At 41.4% G+C, this 24,959-nt stretch overlaps 1 protein-coding gene across 1 annotated transcript; it reads right to left on the reverse strand.

Moving 5' to 3' along the window:
* Positions 1-2,644: 2,644 nt before the first annotated feature.
* Positions 2,645-13,552, reverse strand: LOC135515946 (patatin-like phospholipase domain-containing protein 2). The gene is made up of 9 exons (XM_064939829.1): positions 13,136-13,552; positions 10,924-11,156; positions 10,561-10,626; positions 6,278-6,487; positions 4,874-4,934; positions 4,483-4,671; positions 4,186-4,318; positions 3,621-3,740; positions 2,645-3,491 (listed from the first exon to the last, which is right to left on the reverse strand). The coding sequence occupies exons 1-9, from the start codon at positions 13,320-13,322 to the stop codon at positions 3,260-3,262; spliced, it is 1,431 nt and encodes a 476-aa protein (XP_064795901.1). The 5' UTR covers positions 13,323-13,552; the 3' UTR covers positions 2,645-3,259.
* Positions 13,553-24,959: the final 11,407 nt, after the last annotated feature.

Raw genomic sequence — 24,959 nt, forward strand, 5'->3', positions numbered from 1 at the left:
AGATCAGCCACGTGTTCTCTTGATAAGTGTGTGAATTTGTCCATTTTCCTATCCTGCTAAGCATTCATCATGTAACTAGTACTTTTGGGTGTCAGGGAAAATGTATGGAGTAGAAAGTACATTATTGTCTTTAGGAATATAGTGAAGTAAAAGTAAAATTTGTAAAAAATGTAAAAAGTCAAAAGTAAAGTACAGATACCCCCAAAAATGATTTAAGTAGTATTTTCACTAAAGTACTGTACACCACTGCAGTGATAGTCAATTTCCTTCTACTACTTCTATGAGTTTGAAAGCATACACTGCCACCTAGAGTGTGTTGTTTGAATAGGTTGCTCTATAAAGCCAAGGTTGACGATTTACTTCTACCTGCAGTTATGGAATGTTTCCTCACAAGTATAATTCATTGGTTTATCCATCCTGGTGACCTGGAGGGAATTATGTGATCATCTCTTAATCCATAGGGTTAAGGAATGGTGGAAGTCCTCGATGCCGCTGCCCATGCTGACATAGCCGTTTGATCACTAGAGTCCTCTATCTCTATGGAATGAACAACAACAGGACCAGACAGTACCAACTGGGGTGTATTCATTACTCTGATTATTTTGCAAAACGTTTAGAGTGTTGCAAAACGTTTACTCCAAACTAAAAATATGTTACAACATAAACAAGAGTTTCTTATTAGACAAATTTAAGTAGGTTCCTCCCTTTTTGTTCCATTGGCTCTGTTTGGTTCTTAAACGGTAAACGTTTTCGTTAGTGCTGAGCAAATAACCGAAATGTCCATTCTTTTTTGTTTATTAATAAACAACTAATTAACCTACGTCTGTTCAATTATTTAAATTCCATTTTGTGTGTGTGTGGGGGGGGGGGGGGGTCTTTGATCTCGATGTAGTTTCTGTAGAGATAAATCAGATGAACCCTGAATTTTGCGATGTAATAGGGAGTTGTCCATTCCAATGCACCAACCTTGTTGTTCCGCGGACCAGCACGGCCTCTAATACCCTTGTGTTAAAGGCCCTTATTGAATTCATAAGCTCTTGTAAATGTCATAAGTCTAAGACAATTTTCCACCACATAACAACAGTAAAGGAACAAGTAGTCCAAGGTTTTCAGTGTTACACATTCAGTACCAGTCAAAAGTTTGGACACACCTACTCATAAGGGTTTTTTCTTTATTTCTACTATTTTCTACATTGTAGAATAATAGTGAAGACATCAAAACTATGAAATAACACATGGAATCATGTAGTAAGCAAAAAAGTGTGAAACAAATCAAAATATATTAAATATTTTAGATTCTTCAAAGTAGCCAACCTTTGCCTTGATGACAGCTTTGCAAACTCTTAGCATTCTCTCAACCAGCTTCATGAGGTAGTCACCTGGAATGCTTTTCCAACAGTCTTGAAGGAGGTCTCACATATGCTGAGGACTTGGCTGCTTTCCTTCAATCTGCAGTCCATCTCATCCCAAACTATCTCATTTGAGTTGAGGTCGTGTGATTGTGGAGACTAGTTCATCTAATGCAGCACTCCATCATTCTCTTTACTGCTCAAAAAGCCCTTACACAGCCTGGACGTGTGTTTTGGGTCATTGTCCTGTTGAAAAACAAATGATAGTCCCACTAAGAGCAAACCAGATGGGATGGCGTATCGCTGAAAAATGCTGTGGTAGCATTGCTGGTTAAGTGTGCCTTGAATTCTAAATAAAACACTGACAGTGTCACCAGCAAAGCACCATCACACCTCCTCCTCCATGCTTCATGGTGGGAACCACACAGGCAGAGATCATCTGTTCAGCCACTCTGCGTTTCACAAAGACACAGCAGTTGGAACCAAAAATCTAAAATTTGGACTCATCCATCGAAGGACAGATTTACACCGGTCTAATGTCCATTGTTCGTGTTTCAAGCAAGTTTCTTCTTATTTGTGTCCTTTAGTAGTGGTTTCTTTTCCGCAATTCGACCATGAAGGCCTGACTCATGCATTCTCCTCTGAACAGTTGATGTTGAGATGTGTCTATTACTTTAACTTTAATTCTAAATAGTATAGTTTAATGTAAACCTTAACTAGTATACAATTTGTATGATGTATGGACAAACTACAGCAACATATTTTGTGTTTTATTTATATACATTTGTTTTTCTAAAGATTTTAAAAAAATAAAATGACCCGAGAATTTAATCCGAATGGAAAGAGAATTTGCTGTGAAAAATGTAAAAATTCTGGCAAAAATGTCAAATGTATTTAAAATAAGAAACATTCCCAAAAACTGGACATCTTAGTCCTCAGAATGATTTTTGCAGATGCATCATGGTTTTGTAACTCAATTTTCTTGACATAACAGCTCATCAAAATAGTTCATAGTTAGTTCAAGGGTCCTCATAATAGTTCAAGGGTCCTGTCTAATAGTAGTCAGGAAAACACACAGCTCATAGTCAAGGAAGTCAACGTCAACTCAAGTCAACAGTCCGTTAGGAATGAATTCTACATTTAACTGAACACAGGTAGGTGTGTACTGCTGCAAAGGAGGCTGCTGAGGGGAGGACAGCTCATAATAATGGAATGGTACCAAATACATGGAAACCATGTGATGTATTTCATACTATTCCACTAATTCCGCTCCAGCCATTACCACGAGTCCCCCCCCCCCCCCAATTAAGGTGCTACCAACCTCTTGTGTACTGTCTGTAGGTAGGTAGTAAAGGAGGCTGGTGGGAGGAGCTAAATTACCTCAGGCTCATTATATTGGCTGGGATGGAATTAATGGAACGAAGTGAAACATGGTTTCCATATGTTTGATGCGTTTGATATCGTTCCAGCCATTACAATGAGCCGGTCATCCTATAGCTCCTTCCACCAGCCTCCTCTAGGTAGGTAGGTAGGTAGGTAGAGTTGTAGTGACAAGTTATCTGGAAAAACTAGACATTGTTAGATATAAAATGTGTAATTCCCCCCAAAAAATAACTTGCAGAGAGGTCTTTGGTGGTGAGCTGGTAAATTGTTTTCCAATGTGGTACAATAGAATGAAATATGGATGGTGGAGTGATCAAAAGACATGATTGAGTCATTAGAGTGTCTATAGCAACAGTTCTGGATTCCAAAGCTATTCGATCACATTACCATATTTTGTCCATCCCAAACCACCCTTCACAGTTCCTATAGTCTATAGACAGGCCCTGTGGGAGGGATCTTGAGCTGGACTGTCCTATCATATATATTTTTTTATAGTCACAGTGTCCTCTCATTGGTTGATGGGTCTCTCAGTCAGTCTCGTCCTGCGAGCCAACAAAGAAGCAGATCTGTCGTGGGGAGGGGCTGGGCATGAGGGGGCTGGTGGGGCAGCGGGAAGAGGGGACGGTGGGGATGTTCCAGTATTGACTTTGGAGGTCAAGAGCAGAGAGAGCGAACCCGGCGAGGTGACCGTTTCTCTCCCTGTGTCTGTCACTATCTAGGGGCGGGGGCAGGCTCCTGCAATTCCTCAGGGAGCCATCACTGCAAAAATAAAAACACACAAGGGCATTAAACTTTATTCATACTGTATGATAGACACCCAAATCTACAAGTATACTCTATCCATCCATACATAATATAACCCAGTAGTAGTAACTCCATGTCTCTCACCTGGTTATGTCTACTGGCGATCCTCTCCAGGCCTGTCTGTACAAGCTCCCAGCCACATCCCCAGCCACCCCAGCTAGCCAACGCATGTCTGCAGGCACCTCTGGGATCCACTCCACAATCCTGGAGCACAGGAGAGGGACAACACAGCAAGTCAATGTACTGTGATGTACCACTGTGGGGGCCAGTTCACAAGAATTCCTGTGGTGGATTGACTTGCCCACTAGGTGGCGTGTGCAGCACATTCAAATTGATTGTGTTTAGTAGGAAACCTGTTTGTGTTCCTAGTTTGTTTGCATTCACAGTGTTATTTTTGTTGATGTGGTGGGCTAATGACTGCTTTAAAGACTACTTTGTTGTCAGTGGTTGCTGTCCGGGCTAGTTTGAAGGTATTGGCTGCTGTATGTTAAAGGCTAGTTATGCTAAAGGCTAGTTCAGGGTTTAGTAGCTGATTTGTTTGCATTAGTGTTGTCATCCTTGGTTGCTGTTTGAGCTACTGTGACCGCGTTGAGTTCATTGAGGGGTTGTTAGTGGTAGGTAGCACTGGTGGTGTTGGATGTCATCTTACCTCTTGCCCACAGAGTAGGCTGATACCACAGGTAGTGTGCAGGGCAGGAGCATGTAGGAGGCCACTCTGACCGGCAGCATCTCAGACACCTGAGCATACAGACCAGGCTTCTGCTGGCACGCCTCACAGAACACTACAGTCATAGAGACACAATATGTCACACTTCGCTGATACGGGCACAGCCTCAGAAGACTTTCAGAGACACACAACAGCCACAAGTCACTGACAACAGAGCGGTGACAACACAATGTTGCTTGGAGCAGAAAAGATCCGAGTCTAGGTTAACTTCCGATCTACCTTTTTTGATTTGGGTAGGCAGGTTGTCAACAATCTGCTCGTCCAGCCACCAGTGCCGCTTCCTCAGGAGGCGGAGCCGCCGGAGCATCCAGTCCTTAGTGGTTTCCATGGCGATGGGCTTGCAGCAGCAGGTGTGTATGGCTTCTGATGGGTTGGGCCCGGCAGTCGGACACTCCAGCTTCAGCAGATCTGACATAATAAACAATATAATTCATCGTCTTTGCGACACAACCTTAAAAAATATTACCCCATAAATAAGTGCAGGTTGACTCCATACTTCACGTTGAACCCTGTACATCATTGATGCTCACTGCATGTACTGTATATCACAGTAGCTTATGATCTTAGCACAGCCCACTATTACTGTCAAAGGCAACATGGTAATACTCACGGTTCTCCTCAAGAAAGCGAAGGGCGTCCTTGTAGCCACTCTGACATATCTCTGCCATGACCTGTCAAAGAAAACACATAGATCGTACCTATTGAGGTAGGGGATCATAAGCAAGAGGTAAATTGAATAAATAATCATATCACAGGATCATCAGGGCTCAGATATACCCACACACACACGATACAGAGCATGATCTCACATTATGTGATTAGTTATAACTATCACTACCACTGACTGATTAGCAATCATCTTATTGCTGACAGTTAACAACCGTATTACACAAGTACAGCTGTATATAACCACATAAAACAGAGGGGAATGACTCATATCAGCCAGAACTCTCCTGTGCAACAGGCTCCTGTATTTGTGGATGGACAACAATCCAGGAAGTGTTTGACTAAGGGTTAATGGTCAACGTGGCAGAGTTCTCCCTGTTCTCTGGCTACTCCTTATTTTGTGTTCCTACAACAACAAAGCAACAGGGAGAGAGGTATGTGGATAGCTAACGTCACAGTGTCACGACCTACAGTATGTGTGAATTTAGTCAGGGTGGGTTAAACACTATGACACGTGAGGGAAAAAGTAGGGTGGAGTGTTCTATGTGTGTGTCTGCGCATGTCATGTGTAAACACTATGTCAAAGGTGGGCAGAGTCAAGAGAAACACACACTTCCTTTTCGAAGTAGGGCCTCTGCACATGGCTCTGTCAGTGGGATTCGGCATTATACCCAAATTCCAGAAAACACAACATTCCAGACACACATGGAGGTGAAAAGACAGTGTCAGATCTTGGATTGCAGCAACAATGATAACACAGCGAAAACTGAACCAAGAGACACAGATCAACCTCAAACAGGGCAAAGTTCATCTTACGCTAAAAGTTGACTCCCATGTTAATATCCAGACAGTGAAGAAGAATGTGCAATACAGGAAATGCAATTAAACAAGGACAAAAGCCAGTAATGTCATGCCAGTATTGATCACTGTGGAGTTAGGGAGGGACCGCGGAGGGCAAAGTTCAGATAGGAAGTATGGGGGTAAGGGAAGGAGGCAGAGTCCAAAGAGGAGATAGGGTAGGGGGTGAAATGGGGGAGTTGGAGTTATACAATCAGGGAATAGGACAGTGGGAGGTCAGGGGTCCAGTCTCCCATACCAGACTACTACACTCTCCTACAGAAATGTATAGAATGTTTCAAGGGTACCTAAATAAGGATTTCATAACACATAACTAATACATAAGGCATTTATTTACAAGTAGTCATAAACAACCCATCTGATGAATGAGACTAAAGGGCATCCTGATCCTCCATCCTTCCTTCGGGGACAGGCCCTACATAAAGGACTTCAAACCTCTTCCCGGGGCTAAGCATAACGCATCGGTAAGCAGTCATAGCGGTCGCCCTACCTTGGGTTCTGGGGGAAACAGGGCTTTGCTGAGGCGGTACATATTGCCCAGGTTAATCTGGATGGAGGTGTTGGTGAAACGAAGCTCGTGGATATTGAAGGAGGTGTCCCGGGGACAGATGTCACTTTCGCCTGAGAACGGAGAGATGGTGATGGTGTTCTTCAGTTCTGACTGAGGAAGGTTGTCACTGATCCCCCCATCCACATAACGCTGGAGAGAGAAGAGGGGGGAGAGAGGGAGGAGGGAGAGCGAAAGTGAGAATACTTGGGTGTTTTTTGAACCATGTACAACTTACATCAGGACCACAGCCTCTCCACAGAACAAGACCCCGGGCATACTGTGGTCAAGATGTCTCAGGGCTGACAGAGATGACTGTTCTACATCTCTATTTATATACTTAAAATATTTGTTGTTGACTTCCTCCGCCTATCTTTTGCTAAAAAATATGTCACTTATAACCCAACTCGGTTATCACTGAAATCTAATATGATACGATACGACATATTCAAGGAAACATTCCCCTCTTGAGGGCATATTAGGCATGTCAGTACAATATTTCCCCTTAGCCAGCTTCTCCACAATGCCAACTCATGACCAAACAATCTGACATCACTATTTGGAGAATGAATACATTTTTACACCAGTCTTATGTAATTACCCGATGCAGCTCTATTTCAAGTTCAGATGCTACCCTCTAAGATTTCAAAATGAATTCATAATTTTCCAGTGTAAAAGGCTTAGAACATCTGAGGGGGAAAAAGGATATCAGTGCCAGTTCCAAAGCATGATGTCATGCCCTGACCTTAGTGAGCCTTTTTTATTCTCTATTTGATTAGGTCAGGGTGTGACTTGGGTGGGCAAATGTATGTTTCTATTTCCTTGTTGGCCTAGTATGGTTCCCAATCAGAGGCAGCTGTTTATCATTGTCTCTGATTGGGGATCATACTTAGGCAGCCCTTTTTCCCACCTTAGATTGTGGGATCTTGTTTGTGTGTAGTTGCTTTCTGCACTGCATGTAGAGTTACGTTCGTTTTTGTATTTTGTTGTTTTTTCGGTGTCATTTAAATAAAAGTAACATGTACGCTTACCACGCTGCACCTTGGTCCAATCCATCTCTAAACGATCGTGACACATGATCAAGACTCAATTTGGCAGTGAGGTTGGCAATGAGTTCAGGGCTGAGGGCAAATCATGTACTATATTTCCTTTATCAGAGTGTCAAAACCAACTGTTACCAGAATGTAGTCCAGTGATGAAATCTAGTTCAAATGAAACCGCATCACCTTCACAAGAAACTTTTAAATAAATAGTATGTACAGTATTCTGAAAAAGTACATGCTCAGTCAACTGGCAAAAAGGTCAAACTCATGCACTCAGATATGCTTTTCAAAATTCATTTATGACTGAAAGACAATGTCCCATTCATGACTGTTCATGACCTACTTGTCACAATAGGCCTAGTATATGAGATACATCTATATAGAGAGATGGAACATACATCTATATAGAGAGATGGGGCATACATCTATATAGAAAGATGGGACATACAACTATATCGAGAGATGGGACATACATATATATAGAGAGATGGGACATACATCTATATAGAGAGATAAGGCATACATATATATATAGAGAGATGGGACATACATCTATATAGAGAGATGGGACATACATATATATAGAGAGAGAGAGATGGGACATACATCTATATAGAGAGATGGGACATACATATATATATATATATATATATATCTATATATGGGACATACATATATATGGGACATACATATATATAGAGAAGGGGCATACATCTATATAGAGAGATGGGACATACATCTATATTGAGAGATGGGACATACATATATATAGAGAGAGAGATGGAGCATACATCTATATAGAGAGATGGGACATACATGTATATATAGAGAGATGGGACATACATCTATATAGAGAGATGGGGCTTACATCTATATAGAGAGATGGGGCATACATCTATATAGAGAGATGGGACATACGTCTAAATAGAGAGATGGGACATACATCTATATAGAGAGATGGGCCATACATCTATATAGAGAGATGGGACATACATATATAGAGAGAGATGGGACATACATCTATATAGACAGATGGGACATACATATATAGAGAGAGATGGGACATACATCTATATAGAGAGATGGGACATACATCTATATAGAGAGATGGGACATACATATATATATATAGAGAGAGATGGGACATACGTCTAAATAGAGAGTTGGGACATACATCTATACAGAGAGATGGGAAATACATCTATATAGAGAGATGGGACATACATATATATATAGAGAGAGATGGGACATACATATATATATATAGAGAGAGAGATGGAGCATACATCTATATAGAGAGATGGGACATACATGTATATATAGAGAGATGGGACATACATCTATATAGAGAGATGGGACATACATCTATATAGAGAGAGATGGGACATACATCTATATAGAGAGTTGGTACATACATCTATACAGAGAGATGGGAAATACATCTATATAGAGAGATGGGACATACATATATATATAGAGAGAGATGGGACATACATATATATATAGAGAGAGATGGAGCATACATCTATATAGAGAGATGGGACATACATGTATATATAGAGAGATGGGACATACATCTATATAGAGAGATGGGGCTTACATCTATATAGAGAGATGGGACATACGTCTAAATAGAGAGATGGGACATACATCTATATAGAGAGATGGGCCATACATCTATATAGAGAGATGGGACATACATCTATATAGAGAGATGGGGCATACATCTATATAGAGAGATGGGACATACGTCTAAATAGAGAGATGGGACATACATCTATATAGAGAGATGGGGCATACATCTATATAGAGAGATGGGACATACGTCTAAATAGAGAGATGGGACATACATCTATATAGAGAGATGGGCCATACATCTATATAGAGAGATGGGACATACATATATAGAGAGAGATGGGACATACATCTATATAGACAGATGGGACATACATATATAGAGAGAGATGGGACATACATCTATATAGAGAGATGGGACATACATCTATATAGAGAGATGGGGAATACATATATATAGAGAGATGGGGCATACATCTATATAGAGAGATGGGACATACATCTATATAGAGAGATGGGACATACATCTATATAGAGAGATGGGGCATACATCTATATAGAGAGAGATGGGACATACATATATATAGAGAGATGGGACATACATCTATATAGAGAGATGGGGCATACATCTATATAGAGAGAGATGGGACATACATCTATATAGAGAGATGGGGCATACGACAGTTATGAGTGTTAATGTGTTAAGTCACAATGTAAACTTGGCTCTGGGCCCGTTCATCCCCAGAGACAGAATGGTACACAATGTACAGCAGACAACCAGAGAGAGAGAGAGACTGGACTGGGGTGGAGGAGTTTAAACAGGATATCTAAATAGCTATCTGTGAACCTGACTCACCCGACTATAGGACACACTAACTATAGCCTATATTTATTGGACAATCTAGTGTGTTCTGCCTATGTTCTATGGATGTATACTTTGGCACTGAGCCAGGGACATGCCCAGATAGCAGCTATATGCCCTCAAGAATAACAAGAGCAGATAGCAGTGAAATATACTAGAGAATAAGCTGCATAAATCGGTCAGTGCTATATGGTAGTTGATGTTTTGGAGGACTGTGCTCCTATGTCCTAGTGACTCAGTTTAGAATGGAGCCACCCTGGACTCTGGTCCCAATCTGCTGAGGCCAGAACCCAGTCTGGAAGTATATAAAACACCACTGGCCTGCCAGGGGAAATGGTTCTCAGGCTGATTAGCTACTAGGGTAAGGTCGATCGACAAATAAAAAAGTACAAGAATGTGTATGCAAAGACAGACAGACGGACGGACGGACGGACGGACGGACGGACGGACAGACAGACAGACAGACAGACAGACAGACAGACAGACAGACAGACAGACAGACAGACAGACAGACAGACAGACAGACAGACAGACAGACAGACAGACAGACAGACAGACAGACAGACAGACAGACAGACAGACAGACTCCTTATGACTCCTTATGACTATGACCTGAGCAATAAAGGCATCTTAAAGACCATAATAAACTCAGTCCAAAATTTGCTGATTTTTCTTAGAAAATAAAGGAAACCGTGATCAAGGAAATGTAAGAAAGCAGTTGAGGCATTAGGGCCTTGGGCACTTACCACTCCTTGGAAGGATGGGGGGATCAGGCCACAGTATATGGGGATGAAACAGCTACACAGCAGCGCCTGTAGACACACCAGAGAGAGATGTTACACAGTCCAACCCAGTTTACACTTCATACAACTAATGTAAACAGTCAATGGCAAGGCCAGGAGCTGAAAGGACAAATATGTCTGGGATATGTATGGGATAAATGTGGGATATGGAAAAACTCCCATCAGGCCCATATTCACAATGTGTTTCATTGTAGGAGTTCTGATCTACGATCAGGTCTCAAGTGGCAAAACCGATCCTATATCAGTACTCCTACTCTGACATGTTTTGTGAATAGCAGCCCAGGTGGGTTGAGTGAGGACACTGACCTGGATGAGCTCCTCCTTGGACTTGAACACGGACACGATGACGTTTTGTCCATCAGACACGCGAGTGAGTGACACACACAGCCTCCCGGAGGCGAGTGTGTGTGCATCGGCGGGCAGGTCGCGCTCCAGGCCCGACCTGATGACCTTGACCAGGTTGAAGGAGGGGTGGAGGGGACCCAGGTTATGTTTCCGGGCCTCCTTGGCAGTCTCGATCACATCCTCACAGCACTTAGCTAGAGGACGGGAGCAAGGAGGGACAGTCTGTCGGTTGTGTTAGGGCCTTCCATTGGGAGGATTTGGACAATGTTTTCTATTCAAAGGAAGATTGATTCTCAACGGAACTAAACAGTGATCCGAAGCTCACAAAAAGAAAATATCCACTGGTTTCCCTTATTTACTGCCCTGCAACTGTACTGAGCAAGTTGTGTTCATCTGATCTACACTTGGATGGAATGGATCTAAATTGTTTTATGCTCACAGACAGAGTTCTAGTAAAGAAGATCAGGTGATTAAAAACATACCGAGGTCGTCTTATCAGTGGAACACCTGGGAGTCACTGAGTGACAGTGAAAAATGTAACCCTATAAAAACTGAGGTCATGAACGGTAACCTATATCTTTCTTCTGGCAATTTTCACGACAATCCAGTACTTTCCTTTGACTCTTAATGACCCCTTTGTTGACTGTTCACTCAGTAAGTCTCTCTCTCTCTCAATTCAATTCAATTCAAGGGGCTTTATTGACATGGGAAACATGTGTTAACATTGCTGAAGTAAGTAAGGTAGATAATATACAAAAGTGAAATAAACAATAAAAATGAACAGTGAACATTACACATACAGAAGTTTCAAAACAATAAAGACATTACAAATGTCATATTATGTATATATACAGTTTTGTAACAATGTACAAATGGTTAAAGTACACAAGGGAAAATAAATAAGCATAAATATGGGTTGTATTTACAATGGTGTTTGTTCTTCACTGGTTACCCTTTTCTTGTGGCAACAGGTCACAAATCTTGCTGCTGTGATGGCACACTGTGGGATTTCACCCAGTAGATATGGGAGTTTATCAAAATTGGGTTTGTTTTCGAATTATTTGTGGATCTGTGTAATCTGAGGGAAATATGTGTCTCTAATGTGGTCATACATTGGGCAGGAGGTTAGGAAGTGCAGCTCAGTTTCCACTTTATTTTGTGGGCAGTGTGCACATTGCCTGTCTTCTCTTGAGAGCCATGTCTGCCTACGGCAGCCTTTCTCAATAGCAAGGTAATGCTCAATGAGTCTGTACATAGTCAAAGCTTTCCTTAAGTTTGGGTCAGTCACAGTGGTCAGGTATTCTGCCACTGTGTACTCTCTGTTTAGGGCCAAATAGCATTCTCTCTCTCTCTCTCTCTCTCTCTCTCTCTCTCTCTCTCTCTCTCTCTCTCTGTCTCTCTGTCTCTCTCTCATTTAGACAAGACACAATTGGAACACTTACAGTCCCCCAGTCCTTTGTCTCTTCACCATAAGGTTATCAGGTATAAAAGAAAGGGAAAGAGGCATTGTATCACACAGAGACTCACCTAAGTGCTTTCCTTGTCACGTTTTATGTCACACAGGGGCATATTTGCTCTTAATCGTGATTGGGTTTTCCCTTAGTCAGCGAGATCAATCAGTACCATTGGGAGGCCTCTGATCCAGAGGACCAAAAGGCCAAAGGTCCTATAACTGACTCAGATGGCATTTATCAATGGTAGGCTACCATACTTATACACAGGCAGGCATTTGTCTCTGACCATGTAATTATGCATAATTTGTAGTTTATTACATAATACATGCCATTTAGCAGATGCTTTTATCCAAAGAGGCTTACAGTCATGTGTGAATACATATTATGTCTATGTTGACCCGGGAATTGAACCCACTACCCTGGCATTACAAGCGCCATGCTCTATACTGAGCTACAAAGGAGCCCCAGTATAACCACCTATCTATTACATAAGAGCAAAGTTTTAAGCATTATTTAAATATTTTCACCCCATGTATCAAGGCCACAAGTGATTGTTATTTGAAGGTAATTTAGTTGCTAATCTAAAATTGCATAAACACATGAAAGAGGGGCCTGGGCTACCAGTCTGACTCTTTTGCGTGAAAGTCTCCATCCAGGCATTCCACTGATGACAAGGTGTGGTGAACGCAAGTGGCCAGTGTAGGGTATAGTATGCCTACCTATGGATGCCTGGCTGGCGAGCACCGAGGCGGTTAGGGCACCGGCCGAAGCCCCGTAAATCTTGGTGGCACCTTTGATAAGGTAGGGCGCTTGTTCCAACAGGCAGCTGGCCACTCCGATGTGATAAATCCCCAGGAACCCGCAGCCGGCAAACGACAGATTCCATTCCTTCGTTAGGTCGAACATACCGGGTGGACAGTCCTTGGCGAGGACTGAGAAGTTTTGGTAATGCGCGTGTAATAATCACTCCAAAATGTTTACCCTTGGAGTCATTGACGAGTTCCCTTCATTACTGAATGTCAACAACAGTTCCGAAAGAGGACGGCTCAAACTAGCACACACTACTCAGTCTACTCCTCTTGTGTAACGTACAAAGAGATGTATTGAGAATCGCCGGAGCGCTGACTTTCCATAACTTCCCGGTTCTAGAACATGGCTGGTCTGGCCAATTGGAATAAGGAGGCTGAGTCTTGTTTCGATGGAGCCACGCCCCCACATTATGCATCCGTAAAACATGAGAGTGATGCATTCTATTCGTGTCTATTCTATTCCAATATATTCTGTTCAAATCTATATTTATTTCACCTGCCTGCTATTTGTGTGACAAGTCGAACTTCATTATTAACAGATTTGAGCAATTCAGGCTAACAACCGGAGCATTCCATTGGCTCATGATACCATTCACGTATATTGAAAAACCTAATCTGTTGATTTGATCTTCCAAGAACAATAGGCCTACCTATATCATCTTGAATGCTTCATGGATGCTTGAAGGCATTCCTCGCCACAGCGAACTGGTGCTGATGCTGAGAGGGGGGGGCGCACGCATCACATGAGTGCATCCAATTTCATCAATTTGCAACGATGTGATTGGCTGAAGCCTGAAGGTCAAGGCGTTCTTCGCTCGTGCACTATCACGTCCTAGCCAAGCCATACTATCGCTCACAAATCAAATATAATTATAGCCTTTGAATTGATTACAAAGATATTTTCGTTTGGTGCCCGTTTTGAGGATGGCCGAGAGCGAGGCAGACATGCAAAGCACCCCAATAGAGTTTGTGACCAAATAGGCCTACTTCTCCCTCAGATGTAGCGACATATGGATTGTCACATATCCCAAGTCAGGTTAACAATATTAGCATGTGGTGATGCTATGCAATATATTAGTGCAGTACCCTCACTACCCTGAGATGCAGCATGCTGTAGACTTGAGAATGCTGGGTCTTAGGTGTATCAGTGGAGGATCCTCAGAGGGAGGAGAGGACCATCCTACTCAGTAAATTTCATAAAAATAAAAATAGTTAACAATTAAAAGTTATCCTTTTTAGATAAAACTATACTAAAAATATTGAAGTCACCAAATAACTGATTAAAACACACTGTTTTGCAATGGTCAGTAGCCTCAACAGCACTCTCTGGGGTAGCACCATGGTGTGGCCAGAGAACAGCTATTTTCCATCCTCCTCTGGGTACATTGACTTCCATGCAAAACCTAGGAGGCTCATGGTTCTCATCCCCTTCCATAAACTTACACAGTAATTTCGACAACTTCCGGAGGACGTCCTCCAACCTATCAGAGCTCTTGCAACATGAATTGACATGTTGTCCACCCAATCAAAGGATCAGAGAATGAATCTGGTATTGAAAGCTTAATCAAGCTAGCTAGCACTGCAGTACATAAAATGTGATGAGTAGTTGACTTAAAGAGAGAGAAAGACAATAGTTGAAGAGTTTTGAACAGAAGCAGCAGAGAGAGAGAGCTCCAGTGCATTGCTTTGTCATTATGTGGTATTGTGTGTAAATTGATGAGGATTTTTTATTTTTTAAATTCATTTTAGAGTAAGGCTGTAAAGTAACAAAATGTGGAAAAATTCAAGGGGTCTGAATACTTTCTGAAGGCACTGTAGCTATATTTTGTTGTATATTTGTCACTTTCCCCTACTTAGCTTACTTAGCTAATGCAGGTAGCTGATTTAGCCTACTCAAATACTCGGCTCAAACAGAGAGGAATGCTATTTATGCCAAGTAGCTGGCTAAGGCTATCCAACACCGGAACTCTTCCAAGTCAAGGTAAGCTTTCGGTTTTATTGATTTATTGCCATCGGGTGCTGCTGGTGTAACTGCTTAACTTCTTGCTGTACACTGTACTACGTGATTACAGCGGGTTTACAAACACGTTAGTTCTAGTAGCTATATTAACTATGACGTTAGCTAATTTGGTGACAATGATGTAGGCTGTATGTAACGGTTAGCGGTTATGGTATGAAGGTTTGGCTTGGAAAGTTTTTTTCGCTTGGTCACAGACAGCTATTGTGTTGTGCACTGAACTCTATGAGCGAAGGGAAAAGGTGAGAAGAGGAGAGTGCATAGATGCGAGATGGAATTATACAACAAGCAAAGTGATGATGCTGTACGTATGTGGCTACTATGTGTGTGCGGGTGATCAGGGGTGTATTCACTCGGCCGATTCTGTTGAAAAAGGTTTCTTAAATGGAAGCAAATGGAATGAAACGGTAATGAATCTACATGAATTTGTCCAATAGAAACTCTCGCTGGCAACTGTTTGGCCTAATGATTACACCCTAGATCAGCTGCAGTAGATGCAGGCAAGAGTTTGCAAGGCGGTATTCAATGTGTCTGTCACCTTGATAACTCCAATTTGTCTCTCGACGTGTGTACTTACGCTATAAACTTTCATTCTTAGGCTAGGTTGTAGGAACCTCATGATGCGTATAGGGGAAATTAGAGTGGTAGTCTAAACCTATCGATGTTACATTGAGCTGGTTGAATTGAATATGAATGACTGTCCCCCCTAATCTTAAACAGCACCGACCGCCACTGGTGTAGGTCTATAGTTGCTTTAGAAAGACAATGTCCCATGGCAGCTGCTTGGGTTGATGTTATTTTGATCTTTACCTGAAGACAACTAATAGAAAGGCTTCAGAATGGCCAGTGAAATATGTGAAACATGTTTGTTGGCCAAAAAGGACTAGCTTGGCATTGGACAGTATTTGCATATTTCCCAGCGATCTTTGCCCAAACATAAAAAAATACGTTGTAACTGTTCAGTGAGGTTTGTTATGGGAACACTACAAAAATGCTGACACAATGGCAGAGTTGAACTGCCAAGCCTGACTCTTTTCTCTGTAAGTGTGCCATAAAGGTTCACTGTGGAGTTTTTGTATGACCTGACCCATTTCAGATAGGTCGGAGAAGAAGGCTCTCCTCAACACTCCTGTCAATGCCAACTGACAGGCACACGGGGGGGGGGGAATTGAGATTGGTTAAGGTTTAGGAGTTGGGTCTTGTAATACTGTGTTCGTAACCAAGTGGGAGGTTGGAATTTACCAGTTATGAAATCGTAAATATCATTTGGATTTATTCAAGTGCTTTGTACTCGACCTGTTGAAAATGGCTGATTTGGGCACTGATAAATTCCTAAATTGGAGCATTGTGGCTGTATAGTAACATGCTGTACAGGATGTCAGACCTCAGGCTCTGCGCTTCACAGCGCTGTATGGGTTTTGACAGACAGCCATTCTGAATTTGAGCACAGCGCGCGACAAGAAGTTTCCCCCATCCCTCCTGCTAATTGGACAACTTTTGCAAATATTTTGTTGCCTGAGTGAGGGAAATGCTGTAAATGAAGAGGACTCACTGTATTTTGAAAGATGAGACGTTGAGGATTGTCATAAATACTCCTGTAATTGTCATACAAGCAAGACGAACACCTGTAAGTCAAAATTGTGCACTTCACAATTCTATATCATAAAACACGCCAACAATGCCAACGTTTATGATCACTGTGTTTGATGTACAGTTACAAGATGACATGGCATTATAGTCTGTGTTATTCTGAACAGAATGACCCTGTGTTTGCCTACTGTGAAGAAAATGTGCCGTGGCACTCATGACTCCTATCCATGCGCACCAGAATGACTGTTTCCCTGAATTGCATTGGGAAAGCCTAACACTGTAATGTCGTATTGGCAATAGAACAGGCTTTCAAATGATGTCCACCTGACCCAGATTGCGATTTGTAATGGAGCGTTTTTGGATTGTTTATTGCGTAAACAACGACAGTAATTGTCTGGTGGCGGGGGATGCAGGGTTGTGTTCCAAACAAAACAACTACAGGTGTGCTTGTCGTAGTTCCTCGACGGCACGGCTAGGAGGTTAAAGAAAAGCACCTTATAGTTTAAGACTCTTTGAGTCATGAAGGCGCTTTGAAATGACTTAAGAAATGTGCACACTTTGGAAGGGTGTGTGGGTACTTGGATACACCAGTCTTCTCTCTCAAACCCTTGTCATGTTTTTGTCTTATGTTGCACCTACACCACATTTTCCAGGAATATTCTTATCATGCCACGGAATGTATACGGAGCGTAACAGTTCATCAACAATACATGCGCCGTAAAGTACAGTAAATGTAAAAAAAATAATAATAATAATCTCTTTAAAACGGTGTAAGGTAAATATATTTTGCATTTGTACAATTATTTTTGATGTGATATGAAAGTAGAAGGCTTTATGATTTTAGACCCTTATCACAATTGAGGTTGTTGGGGGTGGTGCTGGAGACGACGAATACAAAGTGGACATTGTTTTATTTATTTCCTTTTAAACAACGGATCTTCTCAGTTACAACAATTTTCTGCCGTCCATCTGTTTCACACAGTTATACAAACCAGTGACCTTTCAGTTAATGTCCCAACACTCTTAACTGCTAGGCTAACGCTAGAAACATAAAATTTGAAAAATATTGTGATATGACATTTTGACTATATCACCCTACACACAACTCATCTCTCTTATAATAATAATAACTCTTGGGTTTTATATAGCTTTTTTCATGGACCCAAATGTGCTCTTATTAGACTCAATATTGTAAGTTTTGTACATCTTGTCCCCAGTAAAAGCTCAAAATATGCAGACAGGCATTCATTTTGTGGGACATGATGTGGCCTGTCATTACTTCACAAGCCTCACACGAAGCCAATACCAGTGAAGCGAACTTCAGGAATACCTTGAGATTTCTATTTTATTTGAATGTGGTCATTGCCACTGTGCTCTGTTCTGAGAGTTGGTTTCCAGTAAGACATCATGTGTTGGATGCATGGATTCTGTGGGACTTGCTGATTCTGTGGGATTTTAATGTGGTGTGTCATTGCCTCTGGAGCTTATACACACAATGACGGGTAACCAGGCTGCCTAGTATCTGATCTCTACTTCACGGAAGGAGTGTTAGTTTCCCTGTAAGAGAGTGTTCATGGAAACCAACTAGATCATTTGGGGTGTGAGGTTGGCATTGCTGTGAAATCTCTTGTCCTACGCTACTGTAGTGCAAGTCTCTGTCACAGACAGTAGGAGACACTTAAATAAATACATTGAGGAAGACAAGATTTGGAAAGAGATATACAGTTTGATAAATGTTTGATAAATATCGCACTATAATGGTTTAGTTTGGGCTGTGAATATCAATGACACAGCCTGGCCTAGACATTATACTGTTAGGTCTACAGCACTGAGTATTACTACTGTTCTGGAGTACCCTCAGCCTGGCCTAGACATTATACAGATAGGTCTACAGCACTGAGTATTACTACTGTCCTGGTGTACCCTCAGCATGGCCTAGACATTATACAGGTAGGTCTACAGCACTGAGTATTACTACTGTCCTGGTGTACCCTCAGCCTGGCCTAGACATTATACAGGTAGGTCTACAGCACTGAGTATTACTACTGTTCTGGAATACCCTCAGCATGGCCTAGACATTATACAGGTAGGTCTACAGCACTGAGTATTACGACTGTCCTGGAGTACCCTCAGCCTGGCCTAGACATTATACAGGTAGGTCTACAGCACTGAGTATTACTACTGTTCTGGAATACCCTCAGCCTGGCCTAGACATTATACAGATAGGTCTACAGCACTGAGTATTACTACTGTCCTGGTGTACCCTCAGCATGGCCTAGACATTATACAGGTAGGTCTACAGCACTGAGTATTACTACTGTTCTGGAATACCCTCAGCATGGCCTAGACATTATACAGGTAGGTCTACAGCACTGAGTATTACTACTGTCCTGGTGTACCCTCAGCATGGCCTAGACATTATACAGGTAGGTCTACAGCACTGAGTATTACTACTGTTCTGGAGTACCCTCAGCATGGCCTAGACATTATACAGGTAGGTCTACAGCACTGAGTATTACTACTGTTCTGGAATACACTCAGCCTGGCCTAGACATTATACAGGTAGGTCTACAGCACTGAGTATTACTGCTGTTCTGGAATACCCTCAGCCTGGCCTAGACATTATACAGGTAGGTCTACAGCACTGAGTATTACTACTGTTCTGGAGTACCCTCAGCCTGGCCTAGACTTTATACAGGTAGGCATACAGCACTGAGTATTACTACTGTTCTGGTGTACCCTCAGCCTGGCCTAGACATCATACAGGTAGGCCTACAGCACTGAGTATTACTACTGTCCTGGAGTACCCTCAGCCTGGCCTAGACATTATACAGGTAGGCCTACAGCACTGAGTATTACTACTGTTCTGGAGTATCCTCAGCCTGGCCTAGACATCATACAGGTAGGTCTACAGCACTAAGTATTACTACTGTTCTGGAGTACCCTCAGCCTGGCCTAGATATTATACAGGTAGGTCTACAGCACTAAGTATTACTACTGTTCTGGAGTACCCTCAGCCTGGCCTAGACATTATACAGGTAGGCCTACAGCACTGAGTATTACTACTGTTCTGGAGTATCCTCAGCCTGGCCTAGACATCATACAGGTAGGTCTACAGCACTAAGTATTACCACTGTTCTGGAGTACCCTCAGCCTGGCCTAGACATCATACAGGTAGGTCTACAGCAATGAGTATGCTTTTTGCGATTGCACTTTCAAAGTTCTTGACATTTTCCGGATTGACTGTACTTCATGTCTTAAAGTAATGATGGACTGTCATTTCCCTTTGCATTTTGAGCTGTTCTTGTCATAATAAGGACTTGGTATTTTACCAAATAAGGATATCTTCTGTTTACCACCCCTACCTTGTCATAACACAACTGATTAGCTCAAACGCATTAAGAAGGAAAGAAAATCCACAAATGAACTTTTAACAAGGCACACCTGTTAATTGAAATGCATTCCAGGTGACTACCTTATGAAGCTGGTGGAGAGAATGCCAAGAGTGTGCAAAGCTGTCATCAAGGAAACGGATGGCTACTTTGAAGAATCTAAAATCTATTTTTATTTGTTTAACACTTTTTTGGTTACTACATGATTCCATATGTCTTATTTCATAGTTATGATATCTTCACTATTATTCTACAATGTAGAAAGTAGTAAAAATAAAGAAAAACCCTTGAATGAGTAGGTGTGTCCAATCTTTTGACTACACATATATATATATATATATACAGTGCCTTGCGAAAGTATTCGGCCCCCTTGAACTTTGCGACCTTTTGCCCCATTTCAGGCTTCAAACATAAAGATATAAAACTGTATTTTTTGTGAAGAATCAACAACAAGTGGGACACAATCATGAAGTGGAACAACATTTATTGAATATTTCAAACTTTTTTAACAAATCAAAAACTGAAAAATTGGGCGTGCAAAATTATTCAGCCCCTTTACTTTCAGTGCAGCAAACGCTCTCCAGAAGTTCAGTGAGGATCTCTGAATGATCCAATGTTGACCTAAATGACTAATGATGATAAATACAATCCACTTGTGTGTAATCAAGTCTCCGTATAAATGCACCTGCACTGTGATAGTCTCAGAGGTCCGTTAAAAACGCAGAGAGCATCATGAAGAACAAGGAACACACCAGGCAGGTCCGAGATACTGTTGTGAAGAAGTTTAAAGCCGGATTTGGATCAATCAGCTTTAGAGTTGGCTATTGTACGCCTGCTGGCTGGCTCCAGTGTTACACAGGAGCCAGCTAGCAGGCGTAGTGCCTGCACGTCTTTTGATTGGATTACCAATATTGAGAGGCAGGTCCTATATGGGCAGGTCTCAGAACTAGGAAACTGAAATTGATAAACAAATTAACATTGTCAGGAGAGGTAGACGCCGACGCTACAAAGCCGACGCTACAAAGACAGGCTCCGAGAAGCACTGCAAACTGTACTGCTGGGAATGCCTATTATTTGCAAGTGATCGATTTGGTGTTTGGAGCCACACTGGCTTTGCAAACCTGAGTTGTCTAACCAAGGCAGCAACGAGACACCAAAGTATGGCTGGGCACTTACAAACAATGGTGCTTTTGAAAACTTTTGGGGACACCCGAGTGGATCTACAGCTCAACAAACAAGCGCGCGGGGCAACAAAGCTGCACAATGAAAAGGTATTGTACTCTTCCCCTGCTATTCTCTGAATAAAAATGTCAATTTCAAGGTGACGCAACGCCTGGTTATACTGCGTTTCTGTCTAAATGTATAGTGTCTAGAGCCATGGCATCATAATGATGGTAATAAGAGGTGGATTAATTCGGGTGGGACTGTGTAGGACTTCACTGAAGGCCCAGGCCCCAGAACCACGGCACGCTACTGTAAACAACTACCCATTCCTATGAGTGAGTACTATTTTAATAGTAATGTTAAATAATACACATTGGCTGTTAAGCCATTTATATTATATGACTGTCGCCTCCCGTTTATTGGGATGGTAATGACGTTTGATTTCTGATAAAATTACTAGGTGGTCACTAGCTACATCATTGTTATCTTCAGCCTAGCCTAGCTTTTAGCAAGCTAGCAAGCTACTCTGCAGTGCAAGCTAGTTTGACTTGCTGTAAAGTTACAGAAACAAGTTGAGGATAAAGCAAGAAACATGTTTTATTATCACCTGAAACAATGTATTTATCCTTTCTTGAATGAAAATGTAATATTTTGCAATCTTCCAAAATAAATGTGATCTCTGACGAAAGACAGGTTCTCCTCTATCTTGCGTAACAGACACTACACTTGTCCATGTGAAAAACGTCACAATGTAAACGAGGCATAACATAAACCATGTAGCCTATAGACACCTTTCTGTGTTTGCACATTGCCGCAAAAAAAGCCTGCATTTGCATGTTTCGTATGAGTGCATTTCACACTACTTTTGGATTAGAATTTGACTAAGGCTCTTATGAAGGCCCTGCTTAATATAATGTTGGTGTCATCATCGCAAATCAACTGCATTATACTTTTAAAAAAACACTTCAACTTCAACCATTAAAATGGCTCTTTGGCTAGCTTTTGCGACAGCCTATATCAATGAGCATTAGCATTCTAGCTAACGACTGCTGCATCCAAAATAGTTATTTTTCAAAGATCACAACCAAAAATATAATCTTAGTGACTGTTCAAGCAAGAATCAAAACATCATAGTAAGCGTAAGAGACAGCAAAAAAAGTTATTTTGTTTAGAAGTAATAAAAACGTTAATCTAGGCTTTGTTGAATGGTCGCAGATGACATGGCTTTCTTACTGCTGCCAAGAATTGCATGCATCTTTGCTTGACGTCAGTGTGTTGTGTACTGGAAGAGGGTCTATAGTCTATGGTGGGAAGCGTATATGGCCTTTTCTGTAGCCTACAGGCTGGAGATGAGATGTATGTCAACGTCATGAGGCAGACACTTTTTACATCATGCATGTAGTTTAACCTAAATGGGGCCCAATCAAATAAAAATGCACTTTGATGTAAATATGGCATGTTAACAAACATAATATCCTAAATACAGGACAGATCAAAGTAAAATGGACAATATGGAATGGAAAATTAGAATACTCACAACTACTGTCCAGGGGTTTTACCCCTTGTGCTAAATTGTCATGATAATCAGTGGTTTCAAGTTTGTATCCGTACATTTTTTGACGATGATCATAGCAAAAAAATTAAATACTTCTCCATTTAATTTCCAGCTGCGTAAACGAATTGATTCTTATTGCAAATAGGCTCAGGATAGATTATATTCAGAGCTTAAATGGCCAAAATTATTAGTTACAGGAATCAGGACTAAGAAAGTCAATGCAACTGCCTCGAGTACAAACGGTGGGCCTACCACATGGATGGGCATTCATAAAATTCCATGGCATGTCCACACTGTAGGCTACACCCCAGTAAGCACAGACCGACACAGATGTCTTGTTTTGGTCCTGTCCAGACTGACTGTCTTTTTTTTGTGCGGTCCGGACCGGCCTTGATTTCAACATCTACAGACAGGACCAAATCTGAACCAATCATAGACATCTATGTTTCACAAGTACAGTAGAGTACAACAGTGCAAGTATAATGTACTGTATTGTACCCTACTTTACTCTAATGTACTCTACTCAAGACATCTTTTCAACTTTTCAACTAATTCAGAACCGAAAATGAACCTAACTTCAACATCTGGGAAAATAGATGTTTTGCTTACTGGGACTATTCTTATTTCGATGGAGGTATAGCAGAATATATCTTGCCTAAGGCGGCAGAATGACAGGGCCTGCGCACAGCAATACTATACACATAGTGTACAAAACAGGAACACCTTCCTAATATTGAGTTGCACTGCCTTTTGCCCTCAGAACAGCTTCCATTTCATCGGGCATGGACTCTACAAGGAGTCAAAAGCGTTTTTTTACATTCCGCATCACTGTATTTGTTCTAACAAAGATATCTACATATATTTCAGGCTGTTTTGTATCCCTGGAAATAATCAAAATTAATGTAAACATTAAAGTTTTTAAAATATAGCTTGTCTAAAAAAGTGGTCTCTTTGCACAACTTACCCTGGGTATGGGGTAAGTTAAGCCACCTACACATTTCTGTACTGAATTAAGTATTACCACTACCTTTTTAAAACCATGTCTATCTTTATTTCCCAAACACAATTCAGTACAATCACAACATATTTTTTAATCATTTAAACATCTTTTAACACAGACTTAACACCTATCATGCTGACCAGACCGGGCCCGTCGGGTGTGCAAGCATCGCAAAATAAATTTAGAAATGTTATTCAATTATTGCACCCACACTTCTCGTGCGCGCCAACGAGCGTCTGCGATGCCAAGGGCTAAAATAGAAGTCGTTCCTATTTCTGACGCAGATCGCGCTGAAAGTCATCTCCTCATTGGTTTATAGAAGCAGGTACCCATCTCCTCATTGGTTATACCCACGTGGGTGATTGAAAGACAAACTTTGTTGCCAGTTGTCGTGGTAATACAATGAAAGTTTAGATGCGATCACCATATAAGTTAAAAATTGAAAAAGCCTGGAAGGAGGAGAGATGACTAGAAATTATTCGGTTGGCCGTTTTATGTGTGGATTAATTGTCGGAGTAGAGGTCCTTGTGCATTTCAGGTAAAATAACAAATAAATATTTTTATCCCAGGACAAATTAGCTAGCAACAGCAAGCTAGCTAAATAGGACAAATTAACGTTAGCTAGCAAGTGCAAGCTAGCTAGCTAAATTGCCATACATGTTTAATGCTTTTCGACCTGTCCCCAAATTAATGTCATTTGTTCAGAGTTTATTTTGATATTTTAACCTGCATGTCGTGATCGCGTTTGGTGTGGGGGGGGGCAAAGTAAATGTATGCACGATAGAGCATGATGGCGCACATGCTTCTTCCTGGTTTCTTCCTTCAGACTCCATGAAATGGTGGACTCTTCTGAAATATTTGGTCAAATTATTCATTTTGTGTATAAACAAAGATCAATTTACCACTTTGGCTCAACTTATCCCACTCTCCCCTAGTTATTATACATGTTCCATAATGATGAGGCACCACAATAGGATTTTAACACAGTATATTTAAACACAGAAAGTCACATCATA

Source organism: Oncorhynchus masou, chromosome 27, assembly GCF_036934945.1.
Source record: "Oncorhynchus masou masou isolate Uvic2021 chromosome 27, UVic_Omas_1.1, whole genome shotgun sequence".
Taxonomy (NCBI): domain Eukaryota; kingdom Metazoa; phylum Chordata; class Actinopteri; order Salmoniformes; family Salmonidae; genus Oncorhynchus; species Oncorhynchus masou.